At 37.9% G+C, this 23,215-nt stretch overlaps 1 protein-coding gene across 1 annotated transcript; it reads right to left on the reverse strand.

Annotated features, from left to right (window-relative positions):
* Nucleotides 1–21,847: 21,847 nt before the first annotated feature.
* Nucleotides 21,848–22,995, reverse strand: LOC147605000 (uncharacterized). The gene has a single exon (XM_086793853.1). The coding sequence runs from the start codon at nucleotides 22,872–22,874 to the stop codon at nucleotides 22,263–22,265; it is 612 nt and encodes a 203-aa protein (XP_086649979.1). The 5' UTR covers nucleotides 22,875–22,995; the 3' UTR covers nucleotides 21,848–22,262.
* Nucleotides 22,996–23,215: the final 220 nt, after the last annotated feature.

Here is a 23,215-nt window from a genome sequence, read left to right on the forward strand (position 1 = left end):
GATTCACCTTGATGAGACAGATCATCAAAGTCTGAAGTGGATCTTCACCCAAAGGGATCTCAACATGCGTCAAAGAAAGTGGATGCAAACCCTACAGGAATTTGACTTTGAGATAAAGTACCCACCAAGGAAAGAAAATGTGGTAGTCGATGCGCTCATTAGGAAAGCCTCCTTGCTTGCAATAACATTGGTGTCAAATCCATTGATCAGTGAAACAAGAGAGAAGATCATGCAAGCCTCCTTGCTTGCAATAACATTGGTGTCAAATCCATTGATCAGTGAAACAAGAGAGAAGATCATGCAGGACAGATTCTTTGCCCCCTTTGCTACCCTACTGATGTAGGAAAGCAAGACTCCTTAGGAAATGAGTCGAGTTAACAAAGGGAAAAATTTTGAGGGAAGCCCATGATAGCCTAATAGCTGGACATCCAAGGTTCATAAAGACCTACATGTCTGTAAAGAAAAGCTTCTTCTAGGGCCAGGACTGAAAAGGGATGTACTCAATCATGTACGTCAGTGCTTAACATGTCAAAGAGTCAAGGTAGAAAGGGTTAAGATGCCAGGAAAGTTGCATCCCTTAGACATTCCACAAATGAGAGACCCCCACCCCCTCTCGGAGGGTGCTAGCGGCGGAAGTTGCGTCAGACTCTTGTGCAGGGCAGGTATCCACACTCAAGGCCTCGCCCACATATGTTCAAACAAGAGACTAGCTTGGTGGTTCCTTCGAACCTGGAAGGCACGGGTGATTCCACCAGGAAAATCATCTAACGGGAGAATTGATCTAATGAGTCCAAGTCTTAACTAACTGATCCGATTGAACCCAAAAGTCACATGGCCAGATCAAGGAAGAGACTTGCACTTGGTCCATAGAATCACCACTTTTTTTCCCCTTAGCGAGGCACAGCTCTGCTGATTCCCTCCCACAGAACAAGGGTGGTATTCCTAGGACTTAATCTAGCTAACGTAACTTAATCATAACTATTTGTATCACAAGAATCCCCCAACCAACTGGCCCATGGGTTAGCCAACCACCCAACCACTGTATTGGTGGGATTCCTTTATAAAAATTTGGTTATGTTTTGCTCGGGTACCGAGGAAAAGAGTTCCTAGGTCCCCTAGCTGGCACTTCAAGTAAATTTTAAGGTAGTCACCCAATATGAAATTGCCATTTTAACAGATTCTATCTTTAAAACAATCTTTCAATGAAACCATAGTATTACTAATCATAATCCTCCAAAATATTGAGTCCATTGTTTTACAAAAATATATCTTCCGGACTCTCTGTTGAAGACCAGCTGGTCAACCAACGAGATCCAACATCAAAATTCAGTTCAAAAAAGTAATTCCTTCCAATTCATCCATATCTTCCTCGACGTATGCATGGGTGTCCTAGCAACTGCGAGCCCATGCATCACCTGCTCAGAACCCTCTAGGATCCTACTTAGGTGTCCTAGCACTTCACTCAGGGACTGCTTCATCGGTCCTCGCCCATCGTACCAGAAGCGCACCATTTTAACCATACTAAGGCTGGTCAAGACCTCGGTAGGCTTTGCCACAAGCAACGTCCCTCGACAACTCCTCGCGCCAGCTGTTGTAAAACGAGTCTCTCCTTAGTTAATCACAAACCAAATGCTTCCTCCAGTATTCTGGCGTAAAACAGTCCTTTAAAAAATAGAGGTTCTATGCAAGTAGTATTCCCGATTTGAGTTTGATTCCACAAAATCCTTTTTTCCATAATCTAGATTTTCTTAATGAGAATCATTGATCTCACATCAGGGTAATCTACCCATCATTTGACTGAATTTCCAACTTGATTCTTGGTGATTTCACTCTAATTCAATGGAGTCTATTCTTTGTGTCAAGATTTGGAATTGGTCACGAGTTTTTTGCTTGATTCAGATTCAAGAGATGGGCAAGTAATTTACTGGCTGCCATTCTCATCACCGTCGTGGTCTAACAAAAAATTATTCAGTCTACTTCTAACTTTGATTTCTAAGGATTTTCTTCAGATAATTTTAATGGAACTTCCAATCGAAGAAAAATTCTAACTTTATGAGTTTCTTTCCTTCCTAACCACAATAGAATAAAAAAAAATAGTTCTATGCGAGAATATCGGGATTTTATAAAAATACTCTTCTTCCACTAATCCAATTTTGGGTATATATCAATTTGTTGATTTATCCACATAAAAAATATTTTAAAATACTCTTTCCACCAATTTAATCATCATCAACATTAGTATACCCTAATTTTCTATGTAGAAATTATGGTGAAAACTCCTCTTTTATCATCAAAAGTAATTTAGATCTTTTTCTACTTAAATACCACCTCTTTTTAAATTAAATAAAAATATCTATTTTTTTAATATGCCAAAAATTCTTCTTTTTGCATTTAAATGATTGAATTCCGAATGTCATGGGAATTCCTCTTTTAACATTCAAAAATTCTTATGCATAAAATAAATTTATAAAAAATTTCTCATTTCTCTTAATTAAATAATTATGCCTAAATACAAAAAAGTATTCTTTCATGAGAATATGATAAAAATCATTCTTTTTGTTTAAAATTTCTAAACCTAGAATATGGTAGGAATTCCTCTTTTAGTATTATGCATAAAAATAAGATATGTATTTTTTTCTAAAAAATTTACCATATTATTGATAATTCTCAATTTTTTCTAAAAGAATAAAAGCTTGTAATGAAAATATGATAGAAGTTCTTCTTTTAAGCTTAAATTTAAACTATGTATTCATATCATAATTTTAACCAGAAGTATAAGCATAATTATGATTATTTTCCTTGATTAAACTAAATTAAGCATTCCTCTTTTCCCAATTTGCTAGGATAATCCTTTTCTCATTTAGAATGAGTTAAATTAATTCTTATCTACTCATAAACAATTTGAAAAGAAATAACCATTATTTTTACTAACACAAAATCATGAAAATATCGATTTCTTAATCTCTAGCTCATTAAGCCTAGAGTTTAGTTTTGAAATAAGAGATTATCAATGAGAAACATTCTTTTGCTAAAGCCATAAAAATGACTACTCTTTTTAAGAGAGAGATTTACTTAACAAAAGCACTACAAATAAGCATAAAGATTAACTTAACCCTAATTAAACATTAAGAATCTTAGGGAAAGCTTGAGAGTGATTGAGAAGAAGAAAGTCATTGAGATAATTGGAAAAAACCATAAAAATTAGTCTTACCACTAATTTTAGCTTAATTCTTGATTAGTATAGTGAAGCCCCAACCAAGAGCAAACTTCAAGAGTTGTTGGAGAGAGAGAGAAGCTCCAAGCTCCCAAGAGAAGAGAAAAATTAAGGGATAATAGAAAATATGATTATTTTTAGATAATACTAGCATGGTATAGCTCAAGGATGAGAATATAAAGGAATGAGGGTCTATTTATAGGTGAGGGAGGCCACTAACCAAGTCCAACTGGGTTCTAGAGCTTTCCAGCTTCAGTTTGACTCAATTTGGATAAGATTTGGACCAGTTTGGCTCCCTTTTTGATCTAGTTTGTTCTAGGAGAGAGGAGAGAGAATATTATCACATTTTTTGGGATTAAGAAACTCAAGTAATCATGAAGAAAAAGGCACCTCCTTGATGTGGCTTCCCTTCCTTTTACCGAGGTGTCAAAAATGCATCATTTCTCCTAAATATCTTATTTTTTTACTAATATCTCTTAAATTTTAACTAATAAACCTTATACTCAGTCAACTCTTTATCTTATGTGAGCATTTACTCATTTTTGGGTATTTTCTTTTATTCTTTGGATTTATCTCATCCCAAAATGTGGATTAATCCTATTGGCCCATTGGAACCTTAATTGGACCATAATCCCAAAATTTTTGAAATGTGGACCCTTAGGCTAAGGCCTTTAATACACATATTTAATTGATTCCTAATGCACATTGGAGATTTTATTTTGAACTTATGTTTTAGGAAAATATATCTTAGATATTAGGAGAATTTTTATATTAAAAAATATCTCAATATTGAATTACCTCTCTCTAAAATATTTCTTTTCTCTAGGTCAAAATAATATTTTCTTGCATTCTGAAATAGGGGATGATTACAGGGGATTGAGGTAAAAGTTTATTCATTATTTAGGCTGAGGAGGAATCCTACATCCTCTCCCACTTGAAAAATGTGAGATGTCCTCATCTCGCAAAGTGGGGGTAATGTTTTACCAACTCTTCTTCTTTCTCCCAAGTGGTGTCTTCTGGAGGGAAGAACTTCCACTTGTTGGACTAAAAACTCTCTGAGGACTCTGCTCCTGAGAACCTTCTCCCGAATGTCAAGGATTTCTTCAAGTTGGAGTACCATTTGGCCTTGAGTCGTCGGAGAAATCAATTGTTTATCATCAAGCATGTGACTCGGTCTGGGTACATATTTCTTAAGCAAACTGACATGGAATACATTATGTACCTTGAGATGGGGAGGCAAAAGAAGTTTATAAGCTAATTCTCTTACTTTCTTTATAACAGCATACGGTCCACAGTATCTGGGAGAGAGCTTCTTGTACTTCTCTTACTTTCTTTATAACAGCATACGGTCCACAGTATTTGGGAGAGAGCTTCTTGTACTTCCCTAAAGATAAGGAACTCATTAGGGAAAAAGGGAGCTCATTTTGGGGCCTTTTACGGTTTGGAAAAATAAGCTCTCAACCAATGAACAGAGGGCCAACGTAACGTTGGAAATTCACAAAAATAAGAGAAAATAGATAAAAGAAACAATATTTTATGTAGGTACAAGCGTGCTACATTAATATGGAGATTGGTTTTTTATTCTCACAAGATCTTTGGACATGAAGATAGAATCTAGTCTGACATTTTTTTTGATAAGGGCCTTCCCGCTTCCACCTTCCTTTGAACTTTGAAATGTTGTGCTGCCTTTCCTTTGAAAGGTCTACCATTCTACACCACTACCTCATTGTGCAGCAGCCTCTTCTTTTCCAAAACTGCTCCCTTGATCCTGTTTGGCTTAGAGTAAGATGTTTCTTGTCAACTGTCTGTCTGCCCACTTTCTCTTTCTTGAAACTTCACTTTATTATCTTGTTTACATTACTTTGCTATGGTTACAGATTCACAAGGTCTCCATGGTGAATAAAAACTATGGCCGTTCTTGTGGAAGACGCTCTGTGGATGATAATGCTATGAAGGCAGAACTATACCACACATCCTTACCCCGTCGACCTGCTTCTTCTATTTCTTCGGTAGAGAATTCAAGTACAGTCAAAACGGAAGGAACTTGGGAAAGGTTTAGTGTTTCGAAAGGAGCATGGGTGCTCATGCAACCTAGCAAAAGAAAGAGACCCCAGACAAAAAACATTTTCTTGGCATCATGGAAGGGAAGAGTACGAGATTTTAAAATCACCAGAGGGAAGATATCGGTGAAAGAAGTTTTGATTCAGCATGTGTACATGCATACTAGAAGCAAAGCTCCAGTGCTCACTGCATAAGGAAAAAAGCATTAAGAAATCAAAGGCTACAAGAGTACTCAATCTTGAAGAAAAATCCCAAAAGAAGCAGTCACCCACATACTTGTTATGGTATGGAAGTAGCAAAATATCAACATGATCAAAATCACAGTGTGTGAACCAATTGGAAATATCCATGGGAGTTTCCTTTGGATCTCTTAACTTGAAGGAAATTGCAGGATCAATAATATGAACTGTATGCTGTACAGCATGGTTCAGCCAGCTTCTCATCATGCTACATTGGACAAAACAATAATTAGGGTAAGGTGTAAGGGAGGAGGTACAATAAGGATTGTTTTGCAAACAAATGTAAAATAAAAGACACTTACTAGAGCATTGCAAGAATGATAGTATCTGAGCAATACTCATTCTTATGAGCCAATGCTGCCAAGCATGCTTTTGTCAAGTCAAAATTATTCTCTGAAGTTTCATCTTCAATATGTACAACTATGTTAGGGCCCAGCTCGTGCAGCTTTCTCTGTATCTGCAGCTCCATCTGTACAGTCTCCACATCTATAGCAGATTTGGATTCTTCTATTTGCTGCTTCAGTGACTCCTCATAAGCAGCTTTTCCTCTGGTGCTCTTTGAGTGGGTCACTTCAACAACCTTCACCTTATCTACCTTCAATTTCCTTTTAGGTGGAATTAATAATATGTCTCTCATTTTTATGTCCTACCATTCCACAGGATGGACCAGCTTGTCATACCTCCATCTCACTCTGGACAAAGTGTTGAAGTCCTTGGCCATTAGAGTTACCCTATGAGCATGGGCTGCTACAAGCATTGCATCTTCAAAGTACTTCTCCAAGTAATCCTCTGCCATTTCTTGTAAGGAAAGAATGGCAGTCCTGTTCCACCTGAAACCAAGGTGCCAACTATCACATATTTCTCTCACTAGCCTCTGAAAAGGTGCCTTGGGGATTGCAAAGCCTATAGCTTTTTGTTATTTCTTGATCTCCTTTAGCACACCTGCAGAATGTTTTAATCTCTTCGACTTTTGCTGGAGCATGCTCATTGGCTTCCCCTTCCTGCCATGTGCAACTCTTCCCTTGATTCCTTGATATCAGCCCCAGCTACTGCTGCTGCAAGCCCTGGTCCCTTGCCAGACCTCCTTGCAGTTGCCTTGGTTCTGGCCATCACTCTGAAAAGCTGCATACAAAGCAATGGAAAAAGATTACAACCATGGAGAATATGGAATGATAAAAGAAGGCAATGACAAATTGGATAAAGCAAAATTTAATAATTTGTAACAAAACGCGATTATGATAATTTGAAATTTCTAACAGCTCATCATCGCGTTTTTCTGCAAATACTTGAAACAACATGCTATTGCATTCCTACAGTGAATTCTCTATCTTTACAACTACAAACAATATGGATTATGTTTATCAAAGGAGTATACAGCCATGAATAGCCTAGAAAGACACAAAATCACAATGATAGGGGTGGATGAAGCAGCAGTTTCAAATTTGCAACAAAATGCGATTTGGGCTGTTTGGGATTTCTAAAGGTCCCTCCTCGCGTTTTACTGCAAATTCTTGAGGCAGCATACTGGAGCATGCCTTCAGTCATTTCAGTGGTTTTACAACTTGGTGCAAGATGGATTGAGTCTATAGAAAGCAAGAAGTGAGCAAGCTCTCACACAACAAGCCCAATTAAAAAGTCTTCCTGCTTCTACTTGCAGTGGAAAAAATCTAAGAAATGCATATAATATTTATCATAATATCTAACCTACATCACATCAATCAGTACCTTACCCTAATATACTATTAAACAAGCAAAGAAGGAAATAGAGTGTCTTACTGACCTGGAAGCTATCTGTAGATTGCTGTGCTGATGATGAGTATCCTGTGCTGGGGATGAACCTGTGCTGCTGGTCTGGATGCTGATGGTGTAGAGTAGGGAGGTAGAGATGCAAGAGAGCTGAGTTAGGAGAATAGATTATTGCAAAATACAAATAAAGTAGCTATTAAATACCACACGTGTGAAATGTAGTCGTTTTTTCACACGTGTGGGTCCCACCCCGATCTTTTGGAATTTGAAATTTGACACGTGTGAAAGTCACTTTTTGCCTTGGAAATTGTGCCAATCATGATTTCATAATCATATCCATTAACACTCTTCCCTCCCCGTCTTCCATCCCTGCCAGCACCCTCCCATCATCCTTTTCATTCCCCCTCTGATCACATCCTACCCAACACACTCCACCCACTGCAACCTGTCTGAAGACTGCTACCACTGCCAGATCTCCAGGTTACCTGGGCTGCAGCTCAAGTTTGGAAGAGAGCAAGAGAATCACCAGGGCAACTCCAACAGTATGGAAGAGGAAAAGAAAGGTCAGAGATCTATACTCTTTTCAATGTTTTCTGATATATATTTCTTCCATCTATAGAATTCTTGAATCTTACTGCCTAGGAATCTGGTACATCACCCTAGGATTTGATTAGAGATGGATATGAATAGGACTTATAATTTTGCAACAAAATGCGAGGAGAGTGCTTTACATTTTCCAAATGTTCCAAATCGCGTTTTCCTACAAATTCTGATATTAGTTTCAATTTTTATTTCTTCCTCTGTTTTGCTCTCTTTTGCCCTGGGGAATTCCTCCTAGTGTCATTTACTGTCCAAAACATTGTGAGATGTTTCTAGCATTTGATTGGAGATGGATGTCAATAGAAATGGAGAATTTGCAACAAAATGCGAGGAGAGCACTTGACATTTTCCAAATGGCCCTGCATCGCGTTTTCTAGCAAATTCTTGTGTCCCTTTTGGTTTTCACTTTTTCCTCATTGTTTTGCTTTCTATGTCTCTGGGGATTTCTTCCTTGATGATGAGAAAAGTTTTTGCTTTGGAACAGTTGATTCTCAGGCCCCTTCTTTCAAGAGGAAGCTGGACTTTTCTGCTGCTATACTCAGACCACAACAATCACCACGTGATTCATGTGTGCTCATGAAGAGAGTTGTTTGGTGATATCCTATACATTACCTGATTGCATATGTCAGCATATAGAATTCATGATATATAAATTTTTGTTCAGGCAAAAGCAAGAGACTAGAGCAGAAAGGTGAGTCTTCCCTTTCAAAACAAAGGGAACCAGAAGAGGACAAATCTCCATATTTGCTCCTATTTGACTTTCTTCACAAGTGCAAGGCTCAGAGGAACTTCCACATATACCACAGTATTTTCAACAGGGAGTTCACTATGAGCTCTGTTTTGGAGCATCACAGAGATTTTCTCTCAGACCATTGGGATACCTTCAAACAACTGACAGAGGCAGGAAGAATTGTGGAAGGTGAAAAGGTTTTTGTGCATATAAATCATATTGTCTCCATTGATAGGCTGAGGTACCATGTGAATAGAAGATTTGACAGCCTGCCTGAGGAATATAAATTCAGCTGTAACTTGTACACCAGAAAGTGTAGAGTGCTTGAGGAAACCATGGCATTCCTTATGTACATTGTCTTTCATCAGCAATCTCTAGAAGAGCAATTGTAGGAGGCTGAAGAAGAAGATATATCTGTAGTAGCGGAGGTAAACGAGGATATTCCTGTGGCAACAGATATAGCAGAGCAAGAAGAAGATATCAACCTCGAGGATGAGGGGCTGCAAGTGGCTGCTCTTGACCTTGTTCAACTGAGGACTGAAACTCTTAGGGCAGCACAGCCAGTTGAAGATTTTGATGTTCAGAGCAGCAACTATGCAGTTCCCATGCTTCCAGGTGTCTTGATTGGTGGTAAAGATTATGTTTTCCTCCATGATATAGAGTGTATGTTCAATTTGAGGGAGGACTATGCCATTTCCCTTATTGCCCAGGCTTCAAGGCTTGACAAGGAGGTTGGCATAGAGGATGACCATTCATTACTGGCTTTGGAAACAACTTTTGATCCTATAGAGTCCCTTACTATTTGTTTCAAAGAGGTTAAAAATTTCCAAGAGCCAGATGAAGCTGCCTTCCAGCTCACCCAGGAAGCTATGAATCTCTCAGCACTTCATAAGGAAAAGCTTAAAGAAGAGGCTGGACTAGAGGGGAGAGGAATAAATCTTTGGAAAGATGAACTTCTTGTTGTTGCTGATGAAAATGAGAAGGTATGATATTATTACTTAAAATCAAATACTTTATCTCGTGTTTAAATGTTTTGTAGTTATGTATTATTGTCTCACTCCAATCTTTTGATACATGGCAGCTACAAATTGAGGATGACACATTCCTCCAGAGAACAAGTGGAAGCAGGCCGGCTGGGTTTGGCAAAATGTCAAGCCTAGCTCATTATATTCATGATCTAGGCAGTGCTAAGATCTTGATTTACCATAGGCAGTTGAGCAACAATGGAGAAGCCGTTGTTTACTTCTTTAAATTTTTGTCTAGGGTTTTAGGTGGACATGATCTTCCATGGCAAAAGGAAAAGATCATTTTAATAGAGAGGTTGTCCGCCATAGATATATTTGGGGATTATGTGAATAAGCAGGCCTCTTACTTTTTGTCTTACACTTCTTATGCATTAGCATGTGGTGTTAAGGAGCCCAAATGTCTGGAGGGCTATGGAAAACACAAGCTCATAAGGTTTCGAGAGCCACCCATGATTGCATCAGGCCACACAATCCAAGAAGAAGAACACGTGGAGATAGTTGAAGACAAGGATACCCCTCTCAGACAAGCAACAGAGGCAAGCATTGATAAACAGACAGTCGACATCAAGCCAACAAGGAAGAAAAAGAGTCCAATCAAGTTCAAAAAGAGAGTTCCGACTGGCAGGCCTTGGGAGTAATAGGATTTAGTCATCAAATATAGCACAAACATTATGTTGAAGTTGAACTGATTTGTACAAAGTCTTTGATCCTCATCAGTTCCTTGTCCGTACTACGGACGATCAGTACCCTTTTGCATTTGTCCCATCACCGTACAACACTTTAGTACTCTTCCCACACTCAGTAGCTTCTAAAAGCGTTTGACACTCAGTACCTTATTGGTAAGGATCAATAGTGTGTCTAGCATAATCAAGTAGTATTGATTGAATTTTTTGTGTGTAGCTCATGGATGTATTGATGCTTGTTAATATAGATCACATGTTTCACAAAAGAAATACTTTTGATGGAGTCTCAAAACATATAGGCATAACACCAAGAGTCACTTGTTCCACAGAATAAAAATCTATTGATTGAGTTTGAAAACATGTGGACATAACACCAATAAGTTACAAACTGCTATTCATGTTTACTTGTCCATTTATGGTTTCTAAATATCTTTGAATTCCTCCATTGTCTATGTCTTTAAATCCCTCCATTGTCTATGTCTCTCTGCTGCCATTGAATTGTCCAAAGTTTGTCTTCGTCTTTGCTTTTGGGCTAGAATAAAAGCAAGCTCGACTTTGGAACTAGCAACTTTTCTTTTAGCATGCAGCCTTTGTAGAATGCCTCGGTAAAACCATTGGAAGACTTCCTTCAGACTATTTGCCTTTTGACTCCCTCCATAGTGTTGTGTGTGTCTGAAAAATGCATTACGTGCCATGTAGTGAGACTTCTCCATGCCTTGGGTAGACCAAATTGCTGGGCATCCATACTTTTTGACAAAATAGGGAAGGTGGTTGTAGATGATATGCTGTTTTCACAGAGATATAAGAATGCATAGTAAGTTATAAAAGAAAAGAGGATCACACTTAAGTAAAAGAAGAAGACATCACTTTACCATGTAGTGAATTATATTGCAGGCTGTCCACGCGTCTTTCATTGACTTCCCAAAATGTTTAATTGCCTCTTCAAAGTTCTTGTAATCACTCTTTCTCCATGTTACATTGTCACAGAACATGAAGAGTTGATCAAGAGACCTCCACACCTCTGCCTTCACATTTCCTGCTTCCCCATCTGCCTCATGATCTTTCACGGCATTATGGACTTGCTTCCACAATCCATAACTAATCCTTGAAACTGTTCTACCTTGCCTTACTTGCTTACTACTGTGTGTGGGTCGAGACAAGAATCTTCTTGCCTTAACACCACCAATAGAGGGCTTGATTGGTACCTCCTTGCCATTGGTAGACTTTTTAAAATCCTTTGTGATATGAACATCACCTCCATGCAGACCTATATCGGATAACACTTTTTCCAATGCATGAAGAGCATCCTTTCTATTTCTTTCGGGACGGAGTTTCCAAGCAAATCCAATATACAAAAATACCAATTTCTCAATAATTCGACATAGAGCATGCAATGTGCATATGTGAACATTACATAGTGGAATGTCAAGAATGGCCTTGAAGTCAGGGTCAACTTTATCTCTATTAGGTGCTCTCTTCCACCATTTGGAATCCATTACTTGAGCTGATTCTTTGTAGTAAAGACAAGGAGACTTTGAGTTACCTCCTTTACTAACGTTATACATGCACTTAAGTGTTTTAAGATCCCCCGCCATGTGCCACTCTACTTGAAAATCACCTTTTCCTGCAACATGGAGATTCTCTCCTTGCACTTGTCTTTTAATTATTCTTGGTATTTCCGTGTGGTGAAACACCCAATCTAGTGTTTCATGGTCTTCTGTCTTCACCTGTGATTATACAAAACAAAAGTCTTACTATAAAACATTTGAAAACATTGACTAAAATCGAGTACGAAATAAAAAATGATCATACCTGGAACGAGCCTAACCACCATATGTGTTTCTCCGACTGCACACTAAAATACTTCGAACTCGCTTCAGTCAATGAAGTATCAAGTGCTCCATTCATCAATGTTCCTTTCCATTTTCTTTTCCTTTACAACCTCACACTCATCCAGTTTGATAACAAATTTCAAAAGGCCTTTGCACTCTTCAAATGTTATTCCATAAAACTCGACCATTCTTTTTTGAAGTTGTTGTAGATCTACAAATATATTGTTCCAAGGGTCATACACAGTGGTTCCTTTACCACCATGAAATATTTCTTCAATATGGATATATTGTCCAATAAACTCATCTATACTTTCATTCAAATGACCTCTTATCTTCCACACTGTTGTTGGATTTGGCAGTAAAACTCGTTTAATCCTTTGATCTCTCAAAGTTGAGGATATCGCATGGAAAATCGAACTATATCCCTTCCTGCTAACTCCACTAACATCAAGAGCCTCTTGGATTGTAGTACCATCAACTTGATTATTGGATATAAAGTCCTCTACAACATTGCGTTTGATTGTTTTGTATTTTTTTTCTTCAATCAAACCTTTTGCTACACCACAAGAAAGCAATCCTTTCATTTGTTTAACTGGAATAAGGTTGGGATCCATATTTTCTTTTGCAGGCTCCAATAGTTTCCTATAGTAACAACACAATATGCCTATATTATTCAACACTTCCAATCCTATTTTGGGTTAATGGACAAAATAGATATAGTCATTTGAGAGCACTTTTTAGTATAAAAAATAAAAAATTACAAACTAGCCTTGCTTCCTGAATTCTTCGCTTGCATCCACCAGTCCCAGCCTTCAAATTTGCAATGTTTTTAATCTTCCTGCTTCGTTGTCTGTCTCCAAGCACGGTTCTCTTCCTTCTTGATCTTGTCAACTCTTTTTTACTCTTTGAATGCTCCTCAATTTCATTCTACAACTGCTGCTTCAATTTTGCACGAATAGCTATCTCTTGAATCCTGGCCCCCTTTTCTTATAGGTACATTGTTTTATATGTTTTTGCAAATGCAGACTGTGCTGAAATATAACCAAGAAGTCCATTTTGTCCATCGCCCGCAAACCTCAGTAGTGTGGTTGGATTGACAAATGGAGGTGTAGAGTTTGTTACTAGACATTTTGGATATATACTTCCATCACACCATAAGTCAATATGTTGGAGCCCTTCTCTTCTCATATTTTTCCGTTGTTGAGCATTCAGCACCGTATCCTTTTGTCTTTTTTGTGCTGGAGCATATTGTTCTTCTAAGTCGATGTGAAGATGGTGTAATTGCTTCTTCTGAGATTGTAACTCACTAGTATCGGCCATTTTTTGTGCTTCTGAGGTTGCAAAGTTTGCTTGTCAATCTCATAGTCTTTTTGTAACATGAATCGTCGAAGTGTGGCGGTGTTCATACAATCATTAAGTTCAGTGATGGATTCTTTATGAGAGGCATGCACACGTCATCAAAAGAGATGCGGAATCTTCGAGAAACAAAAAAAAAGGAGATATTTAATGCAAAATTGTGTTAGTTAGACAAAAGATTATTCTGAACTGATAGTTCGGTAGTCCTTACTGACAGTTCTGAGCCACGTTTCCATATTTTATTATTTTTGAGGTCTTTTAGGAGAGAAATAAATCAAAAAATAATGAATTTCTTACAGGGCCCCAAAATGAGCTCCCTTTTTCCCTAATGTCTTTTGGGTCGTACTCAAACAAAGACCATAACTGATTCTTCAAACACTCTCTCTGATCTCTTTTTATCTGCATACTTCTTTTGCCTATCCTGGGCAGTCTTAATATCTTTACGGATTGATTGCATTTGCTGGTCCATGTCATCAAGAATATGTCTAGGAATCTCGACCATGATCAATGGATAGGACCAAGTCAATGGTGTAAGGCTATCTTATCCATACAGAGCTTTGAAAGGACTCATTCCAATGCTTCGATGTCTTCATCTTATGTGAGAATTTACTCATTTTTGGGTATTTTCTTTTATTCTTTGGATTTATCTCATCCCAACACTTGGATTAATCCTATTGGACCATTGGAAAAAGGAGATATTTAATGCAAAATTATGTTATTTAGACAAAAGATTATTCTGAACTGACAGTTCGGTAGTCCTTACTGACAGTTCTGAGCCACGTTTCCATATTTTATTATTTTTGAGATCTTTTAGGAGAGAAATAAATCAAAAAATAGTGAATTTCTTACAGGGCCCCAAAATGAGCTCCCTTTTTCCCTAATGTATTTTGGGTTGTACTCAAACGAAGACCATATCTGATTCTTCAAACACTCTCTCTGATCTCTTTTTATCTGCATACTTCTTTTGCCTATCCTGGGCAGTCTTAATATCTTTACGGATTGATTGCATTTGCTGGTCCATGTCATCAAGAATATGTCTAGGAATCTCGACCATGATCAATGGATAGGACCAAGTCAATGGTGTAAGGCTATCTTATCCATACAGAGCTTTGAAAGGACTCATTCCAATGCTTCGATGTCTTCATCTTATGTGAGAATTTACTCATTTTTGGGTATTTTCTTTTATTCTTTGGATTTATCTCATCCCAACACTTGGATTAATCCTATTGGACCATTGGAACCTTAATTGGACCATAATTTTAAATTTTTTGAAATGTGGACCCTTAGGCTAAGGCCTTTAATACACATATTTAATTGATTCCTAATGCACATTGGAGAATTTATTTTGAACTTCTCTTTCAAGGAAATATATCTTAGATATTAGGAGAATTTTTATATCGAAAAATATCTCAATATTGAATTATCTCTCTCTAGAATATTTCTTCTCTCTAGGTCAAAACAAGGAAAAATAATATTTTCTTGCATTCTGAAATAGGGGATGATTACAGGGGATTGAGGTAAAAGCTTATTCATTATTCAAGCTAAGGAGAAATCTTACAACAAATGAAGTGGGAATGTATCAATATGGATTTTGTTACTGGATTATCATTAGTGCAATTAGGTTACAACTCCATTTTTGTGGTAGTTGACAGATTAAGCAAGGTTGCCCATCTGATTCTAGTAAAAGAAACCTACTCTGCAGTGGATGTTGCCATAGTCTTCCCCAAGGAGATTTTCAGGTTGCATGGCTTACCCAGAAGAATAGTGAGCGACAGAGATTCTAAGTTCACATCAAGGTTGCATGGCTTACCCAGAAGAATAGTGAGCGACAGAGATTCTAAGTTCACATCAAGGTTCTGGACTGCATTCTTCGAAGCAGTAGGAACTTCCTTGGATCTCAGTACAGCTTATCATCTAGAGACACATGGTCAGACTGAAAGAGTAAACCAAATAATTGAAGATATTCTTCGATCATGCTCTGGAAAGGAACCCAAAAAGTGGCTAAGTTACTTACATCTAGTGGAGTTTGCTTACAATGTCTCTTATCACCACCGAAGTATCACGATGAGTCCATTCAAAGCTCTGTACGGACAAGATTTTCTCACACCATTAACTTGGTCCGACCTATTGATCAGGGTCGAGATGTCCAGATAGATGCTTGATGATATATGGAGCAGCAAATGCAGGCAAACCACAAAGATATCAAGGCTACCCAGGATAGACAAAAGCAGTTTGCTGACGAGAAGAGATTGGAGAGAGTGTTTGAAGAAGCAGATATGGTCTTCATTCGTGTACGACACAAGAGAAGTTCTTTATCTCTAGAGAAGTACAAAAAGCTATCTCCGAGATACTGTGGGCCATACGCCATTACTAAGAAAGTAGGAGATCAGCTTATGAACTTTGTTTGCCTCCCCATGTCAAAGTACATAATGTATTCCATGTCAGTTTACTTAAAAAGTATGTACCCAACCCGAGTCATGTGCTGGATGATGAGCAATTGACTTCTCAGACTCGGTGTTAGATGGAACTCCAACCCAAAGAAATCCTTGATGTTCAGGAGAAGGCTCTCAGGAACAGACTCCTTAGAGAGTTTTTGGTCAAGTGGAAATTCTACCCTTTTAAGGACGCCACTTGGGAGAAAGAAGAAGAGCTGGTAAAGGATTACCCCCACTTTGCAAGATGAGGACATCTCACATTTCTCAAGTGGGAGAGGATGTAAGGTTCCTCCTCAGCCCTAAAAGATGTATAAGATCTCCTCTTAGTCCCCTGTAATCATCCCCTATTTCAGAATGCAAGAAAATAGTATTTTCCTTTGTTTTTGGCCTACAGAGAGAAAATGTTCTAGAGAGAGGTAATTCAATTTTGAGATATTTTTCGATACAAAGTTTCTCCTTATATTTTAGATGAATTCCCCTCAAACAAAAGTTCAAAAAGAATTCTCCAATGTGCATTAGAAATTAACTAATTATGTGTATAAGAGACCTTAGTCTAAGGGTCCACATTTTTAGAAATTTTTTATTAAGGTCCAAATAAGGTTCTAAAGGGCCAATAGGATTAATCCAAGTGTTTCAATAAGAAAAATGCAAAGAATAAAAGAAAATCCCCCCAAAAATGAGTAAATGATCACATAAGTTGAAGAGTTGACCAAGTACTAGGTTTATTAGTTAAAAATTAAGGTTTATTTAGTAAAAAGAAATCAAATTTTGATACCTCAATAAGGAGGGAAAGGGCTCATGAAGGAGGAACCTTTTTTTCATCATTACCTTACATTTTTAATTCAAAAAAATGAGATATTTTTATCCCTCCTCTCTCCTCTTGCAAACTGGATCAAAAAGTGAGCCAAACTAGTCCAAAACTTAACCAAAATGGATCAAACTGAAGCTAGAAGATCCAGATCCGAGTTGTACTTGGTTGGTGGCCTCTCTTGTCTTTAAATATACCCTCATTCCTTTGTATTTTCATCTTTGTGTATTTACAGTATTATCTTCATTTTAGTGTAATTAATTTTAGTGTAATTCTATTATTTCTCTATTTTGCCTCTACTTTGGGAAGCTTTGGAGCTTCACAAATCTCCATCCTCTCTTTGAGATTACCCTCCCCATCTTGGTGGCCAAACTTGCTTTGTGGCCTTCACTTCTTTTTGAAAGAATCAAGCCAAAAATCAAGGGTAAGCCTTAATCCATGGTGTTTTTCTATCTTTCTCAATGATAATCTTCTTGCCAACCCCTCTAATGCTTGGGAAGCTTTTTTTATCAATGGTTTTTTCTTGAAATCAAGATTTTTAATTATTCATAATGTTTAAATAGTTTAATGCTAATCTTTAAGCTTAATTATAATATATTTTTTATTAGTAAATCTCTCCTTTTGAGAGATTAAGCATATTTATGGTTAGATCCTTGTTAGAAGGATGAATCTTAATGGTAATCTCATTATCTTAATCAAAACTCTAGGCTTCATAAGCTAGAGAAGAAGATAAAATATTTTTATGATTTTAATCTAGTTAAAAAAGATGATTAATCTTTTAAACTTGTTTATGATTAAGAAAAATTATATAAATTCATTTTAAGATTAAAAGAGAGTTATGCTAATGTTTTGTAAGTATTTTTATATAGTAATGATGAATGGATACTTTAAGAATAATCAAAAGGTTTAAATATAATTATGTTTATAATTATGCTTTGTATGCATAGTAAAATTTTAGTTTAAAAGAGGAGTTTCTATCACATTTCATAATTATGGGTATTTATTTAAAAGTAAAATTTTGAGAATTCTCAGAAAATGCAGCAAAACTATGGTAAAATTTAAAAAAAATAAATTTAATTTCATGAATAATTTTGTTGATACAAAAAGAGGAATTTCCATCATGCTAAAAGAATGATTTTTGTTACATTTATGAAAAATACTTTTATAGTATTTATGCATATTTATTTAAATATAGAAAAAAGGAATTCCCATCATATTCTAGGCATAAATATTTTTTATGCTAAAAGAATAATTTTTGTTACATTTATGAAAAATACTTTTATAGTATTTGTGCATATTTATTTAAAATAGAGAAAAGAGAAATTCCCATCATACTCTAGGCATAGATATTTTTATGCTAAAAGAATGATTTTTGTCATATTTATGAAAAATACTTTTATAGTATTTATGCATAATTCTTTAAAATAGAGAAAAGAGGAATTTTTGTTATATTTATTTTTTCATGCAAAAATTATAATAATTTAGATGCAAAAGAGGAATTCCCCAATATTCTAGATACAAATAATTTAAATTTTAAAAGAGGAATTCTTGGCATATTTCAAAACATGGGTATTTTTATTTGTTTAAAAGAGGAATTTTCATCGTACTTTAATTAGAAAATGCATAAATTAAGTTTGGTGTTAAAAGAGAAGGTTTCACCATAATTTCATGTAGAAAATTATGATATATTAATGTTGAGGATCAAAATGGAGAAAGGAATATTTTAAGATATTTCTATGCGAATAAATCAATAAAATGATATATGCATATTCACAAATGGATTATTGGAAAAAGAGTTATCTTTATAAAATTCCATTATTCGAATAGAACTATTTATAATTCTATTATGGCTAGGAAAGAATAAATTTTCATAATTTTGGATTTTACCCTTACGATTGGAAATCCCAGTTAATTTATCGGATAAATAGAGGAAAAATCATGTTGGAGATGTGCCATTGTCTATGTAGGATAGTAAGGTGAAGTACCTTGTAGATGTACTTCATGTTCCAAACATTACAAAGAATCTGGTTTCTATTGGCGAGATGATTGAGTAAGGTTTACAGGCCCGATTTAACCCTGATGGTGGCTGTTATGTAGAAGACTTTAAAGATAAGTGCAGATTGGTTGGAAAAGGTAATAGAGTGGGCATTTACATTGAATGGAAATATGCTTGAAGTGAGTGCTACAATGTTTGCAAATGGTTTAGGAGTTGTTGCAGATAGAGACATTTGGCATAAGAAAATTGGGCATGTCAATGTGCAAAGAATGAAGTCTATGCAGACTAAACAAATTGTGATAGGGTTGCCTAAGTTTAAAGTTAAAGATATGCAGAAAGTTTGTGAAGCATGTCAATTTGGAAAGAAAACAAAACATGTATTTACACATGACAAAAATGTCAGAAGGAATGTGCTAGATGTTGAGCATTCAGATGTATGGGGTCTTGCGAAGACTATGTCTATGGGTGGCTGCAGGTACTATGTAACATTCATTGATGATCACACCAGGAATATATCGATGTATTTCATGAAGGAGAAGAGTGAAGCATTCACTCACTTTCAACATTTCAGAGTTATGGCTGAAAAATAGACAGAAAGCATGTGAAGTGCCTAAGATCAGATGGAGGGGGAGAATACTTCTCCAACGACTTCTCTGAATTCTTGTGAAAGAATGGCATTCAGAGACAATTTACATGTAGATACACTCCATATAGCAAAATGGAGTTGCTGATTACAAAATCATGCAACCAATCAGTGGATTTGCACTCCAATCGGACTAAAGACACTAGCAAATAAATAGAGTGGATTACCCTAAGCCAAATGCATTCCCTGGTAGTGGCGCCAAAGGTGTTAAGGATAACATGCTGCCTTGCATACAAGAAGGAAAGAGAAGAGAAGAAAGATATATGAAAGGGTCGAGTCCAGAGAGTTGCACTTAGCCAACCCTAAGAGGGTAAACTCTTTGATGTGAAGCTGCTAGGGGCTCACTCCACCTCCTCTTGTGTCACCCAAGAAGAGATTCAATGGCTAGGTAGTGAGCAAGAAGGAGGGAGCTATGGAGAGCTCAACCTTCACCTCATGAAAGAAGCATGCAAAGGGACTTGGTAGATAGCAAAGAGAGAGTAGAGAAGAGGAGAAATGAGAGCATTACCATCCCTACTTACATACACCGACAATCAAGCATGCAAGCAAGCCAAACACAAGCTAACATACACCACAAGCTCAAAGAGAGAGAGAGAGAGAGAGAGAAGAGGCAAGCTCAAATGAGACTAATGGGATTGTCCCTTTTCATATTTCATAAAATGACTCATAGTTACAATGGCCGACCGCCCATTTATAATTCGAGGCCCAAAACTAGTCTTCCTAGTCTTTCTAGCTCTATGTACAACTATTCCTATGGCTGGCATTAAACAAGCCGTAAGCTCAATCATCCTATGTATCTTATATCATAAGCGCATTGCACAATTACAAAAGATAAATTACAAAGAGTGTCGCCACGCTAAGGTAATGCTAACCCGAGTGGATAACAATTATAACTTAAATTACAAAGTATTTCATAAAGCAGAGCTTTGTTATCATATGATGAGCGAATATCAATTATTAGTATGTATCCTACATGCTAATTGCATGTCGTTGGGGGCCACCATAGTGACCCTTTTGGTATATATGACAAGGGGACATATTCTATGCACTATGTCCTTCACTTACTTTACTCTAATCTAGGCAATGCAAGTTTGCATCGATCAACTAGGTATGCTTTGGTGGCTTCTTAAAAGCCTACAGAGCAACCCCTTGCATTCGAAACGCAAGGTGTTGACGAACATGGTGAGTTGGGCAAGTTTGACACACAAAGAGGGAGGGAAAGATAGGAGGAGGGGGGCAAAGAGGCACACGCGGACATTATTTCTTTATGGAAATCCATTCGTGAAGATGGTCACAACATTGAACAAAACTTGAAAGCATGTATGCATACAAGTAGACAAAATATACAATAAAAATTCTATTTATTTGCAAACTATTGTTCCTCTGCTTGTATCATTCACAATCCAATAAGAACATAGTGGTGTGTGTCACTAATCCTTAATCAATCTTGTGGGTTCATCTAAGAGGTTGGCCTTAATCTTGGTTGCATCCATTACTTTTTGCATAAAGTATGGGATGGAAAAGTCAATGTAAGATGGCATGGCTGCTTTGGAAGTTCAAAAGTGCTCAACTAGTATGAGGCCCTGGAGGGGGTTCACATGCTAGACTGTGATGGGCTACAAAAGAAGACGACAGTGATGGGCTGCAAAAGGAGAGACTGCAGACACAAGTTGCAAAAGGAGAGACTGCAGACACAAGTTGCCCAAAACTGCACAATGGTGGGCGGTGGAGATGCAGCAAGCCAAAGTGCTCTTAAACAGGTAACGCAAAACAAGGTTAGTGGAGGTTTGTTTGAAAGCCTGCAAAAAGGGCCCTGCAAGAAGGCGTTTCGGAGATGGTCTTCCTAGTCTTTCTAGCTCTATGTACAACTGTTTCTACGGTTGGCATTACACAAGCCGTAAGCTCGGTCATCCTATGTATCTTATACCATAAGCGCATTGCACAGTTACAAAAGATAGATTACAAAGAGTGTAGCCATGCTAAGATAATGCTAACCCGAGTGGTTAACAATTATAACTTAAATTACAAAGTATTTCATAAAGCAGAGCTTAGTTATCATATGATGAGCGAATATCAATTATTAGTATGTATCCTACATGCTAATTGCATGTCGTTGGGGGCCGCCATAGTGACCCTTTTGGTATATATGACAAGGGGACATATTCTATGCACTATGTCCTTCGCTTACTTTACTAATCTAGGCAATGCAAGTTTGTATCCTCAAAGAGCATCGATCAACTAGGTATGCTTTGATGGCTTCTTAAAAGCCTACAGAGCAACCCCTTGCATCCGAAACGCAAGGTGTCGACGAACATGGTGAGTTGGGCAAGTTTGAAACACAAAGAGGGAGGGAAAGATAGGAGGAGGGGGGCAAAGAGGCACGCGCGGACATTATTTCTTTATGGCAATCAACTCGTGGAGATGGTCACAACATTGAACAAAACTTGAAAGCATGTATAATGCATACAAGTAGACAAAATACACAATAAAAATTCTATTTATTTGCAAACTATTGTTCCTCTGCTTGTATCATTCACAATCCAATAAGAACATAGTGGTGTGTGTCACTAATCCTTAATCAATCTTGTGGGTTCATCTAAGAGGTTGGCCTTAATCTTGGTGGCATCCATTACTTTTTGCATAAAGTATGGGATGGAAAAGTCAATGTAAGATGGCATGGCTGCTTTGGAAGTTCAAAAGTGCTCAACTAGTATGAGGCCCTGGAGGGGGTTCACATGCTAGACTGTGATGGGCTACAAAAGAAGAGGATGGAAGCGACAGTGATGGGCTGCAAAAGGATAGTCTGCAGACACAAGTTGCCCAAAACTGCACAATGGTGGGCGGTGGAGATGCAGCAAGCCAAAGTGCTCTTAAACAGGTAACGCAAAACAAGGTTAGTGGAGGTTTGTTTGAAAGCCTGCAAAAAGGGCCCTGCAAGAAGGCGTTTCGGCGATGGTTTGAAGACCTGGGCGCCACGGTCTGCAGTTGCCACCGGGCCATTTCCTGAGATGAAGGCCGGCGTGGTGTTGCTGGCCAAGGAGAGAAGAAGGAGAGCGAGGCGAAGCGAGTGGGTCACTGGCAGAAGGCGGGGGCTTCACGAGCAGCTTGCGAGCGTTGTGGGCGGCCACAGCTTTGTCGCCGAGGAAGGCCTGCATGTCGTGAAGGGAGAGGCGAGAGTGGAGGCGGTGCATGGGGAGCAGGAAGTAGAGGTGGGCGCCTTGGAGGTCTTGGTGGGAAGGGAGGGGAAGGACGCGCTGGCCGAGGTTGAAGGAGCTGGAGTGGCAGACGAAATGGTTGGGGTACTCCATCATCACCTCCGCCGCCTTGATGGGCGGCGCAAACTCCAGCACCTCGCCCGTTTGAGTAACCACCACCTTCGTGGCGCCCCTTCTGCTGCTGCCGCCGCTGCTGCTTGTGTGGTTGATTATAGAGCAATTCATCACGTCTGCTGCCTCGCAGCCGCATGTCGCCATGGCTTGCATCGTGTTGCCCATCGCTCGTTTCATCTCCCTCTCTTTGGAAGGAATCAGGGTTTATTAATACATACTACCCAATCTAAAAATTTCATCCTACACGCAACTTGCCAACTTGGACTTTTACACCAAGTGGTGGTATCCATGGCACTCATAGCGCGTGACCACTTCAATGCTTCCTTTCTTTACCCCCCTCTCATGATAACGATCTTTTAGCAAGGGTTCACTTATCCCCCCCTCTCTCTCTCATGACAAACCAACCCTATCCCCACACCTCAAGATCATGCATGACATCTAGCCCACATCTAAGAATCATACATGATGTCTAGCCCACATCTCAAGGTCATACATGACATCGTGAGCCGTTTACAGAT

The sequence above is a fragment of the Cibotium barometz genome, chromosome 60, assembly GCF_041138505.1.
Source record: "Cibotium barometz isolate CiBa-2024 chromosome 60, ASM4113850v1, whole genome shotgun sequence".
NCBI lineage: Eukaryota > Viridiplantae > Streptophyta > Polypodiopsida > Cyatheales > Cibotiaceae > Cibotium > Cibotium barometz.

Coding starts and splice junctions, on each gene's coding strand:
- LOC147605000 (XM_086793853.1), bottom strand. CDS start 22,874: ATGAAACGAGCGATGGGCAACACGATGCAAGCCATGGCGACATGCGGC.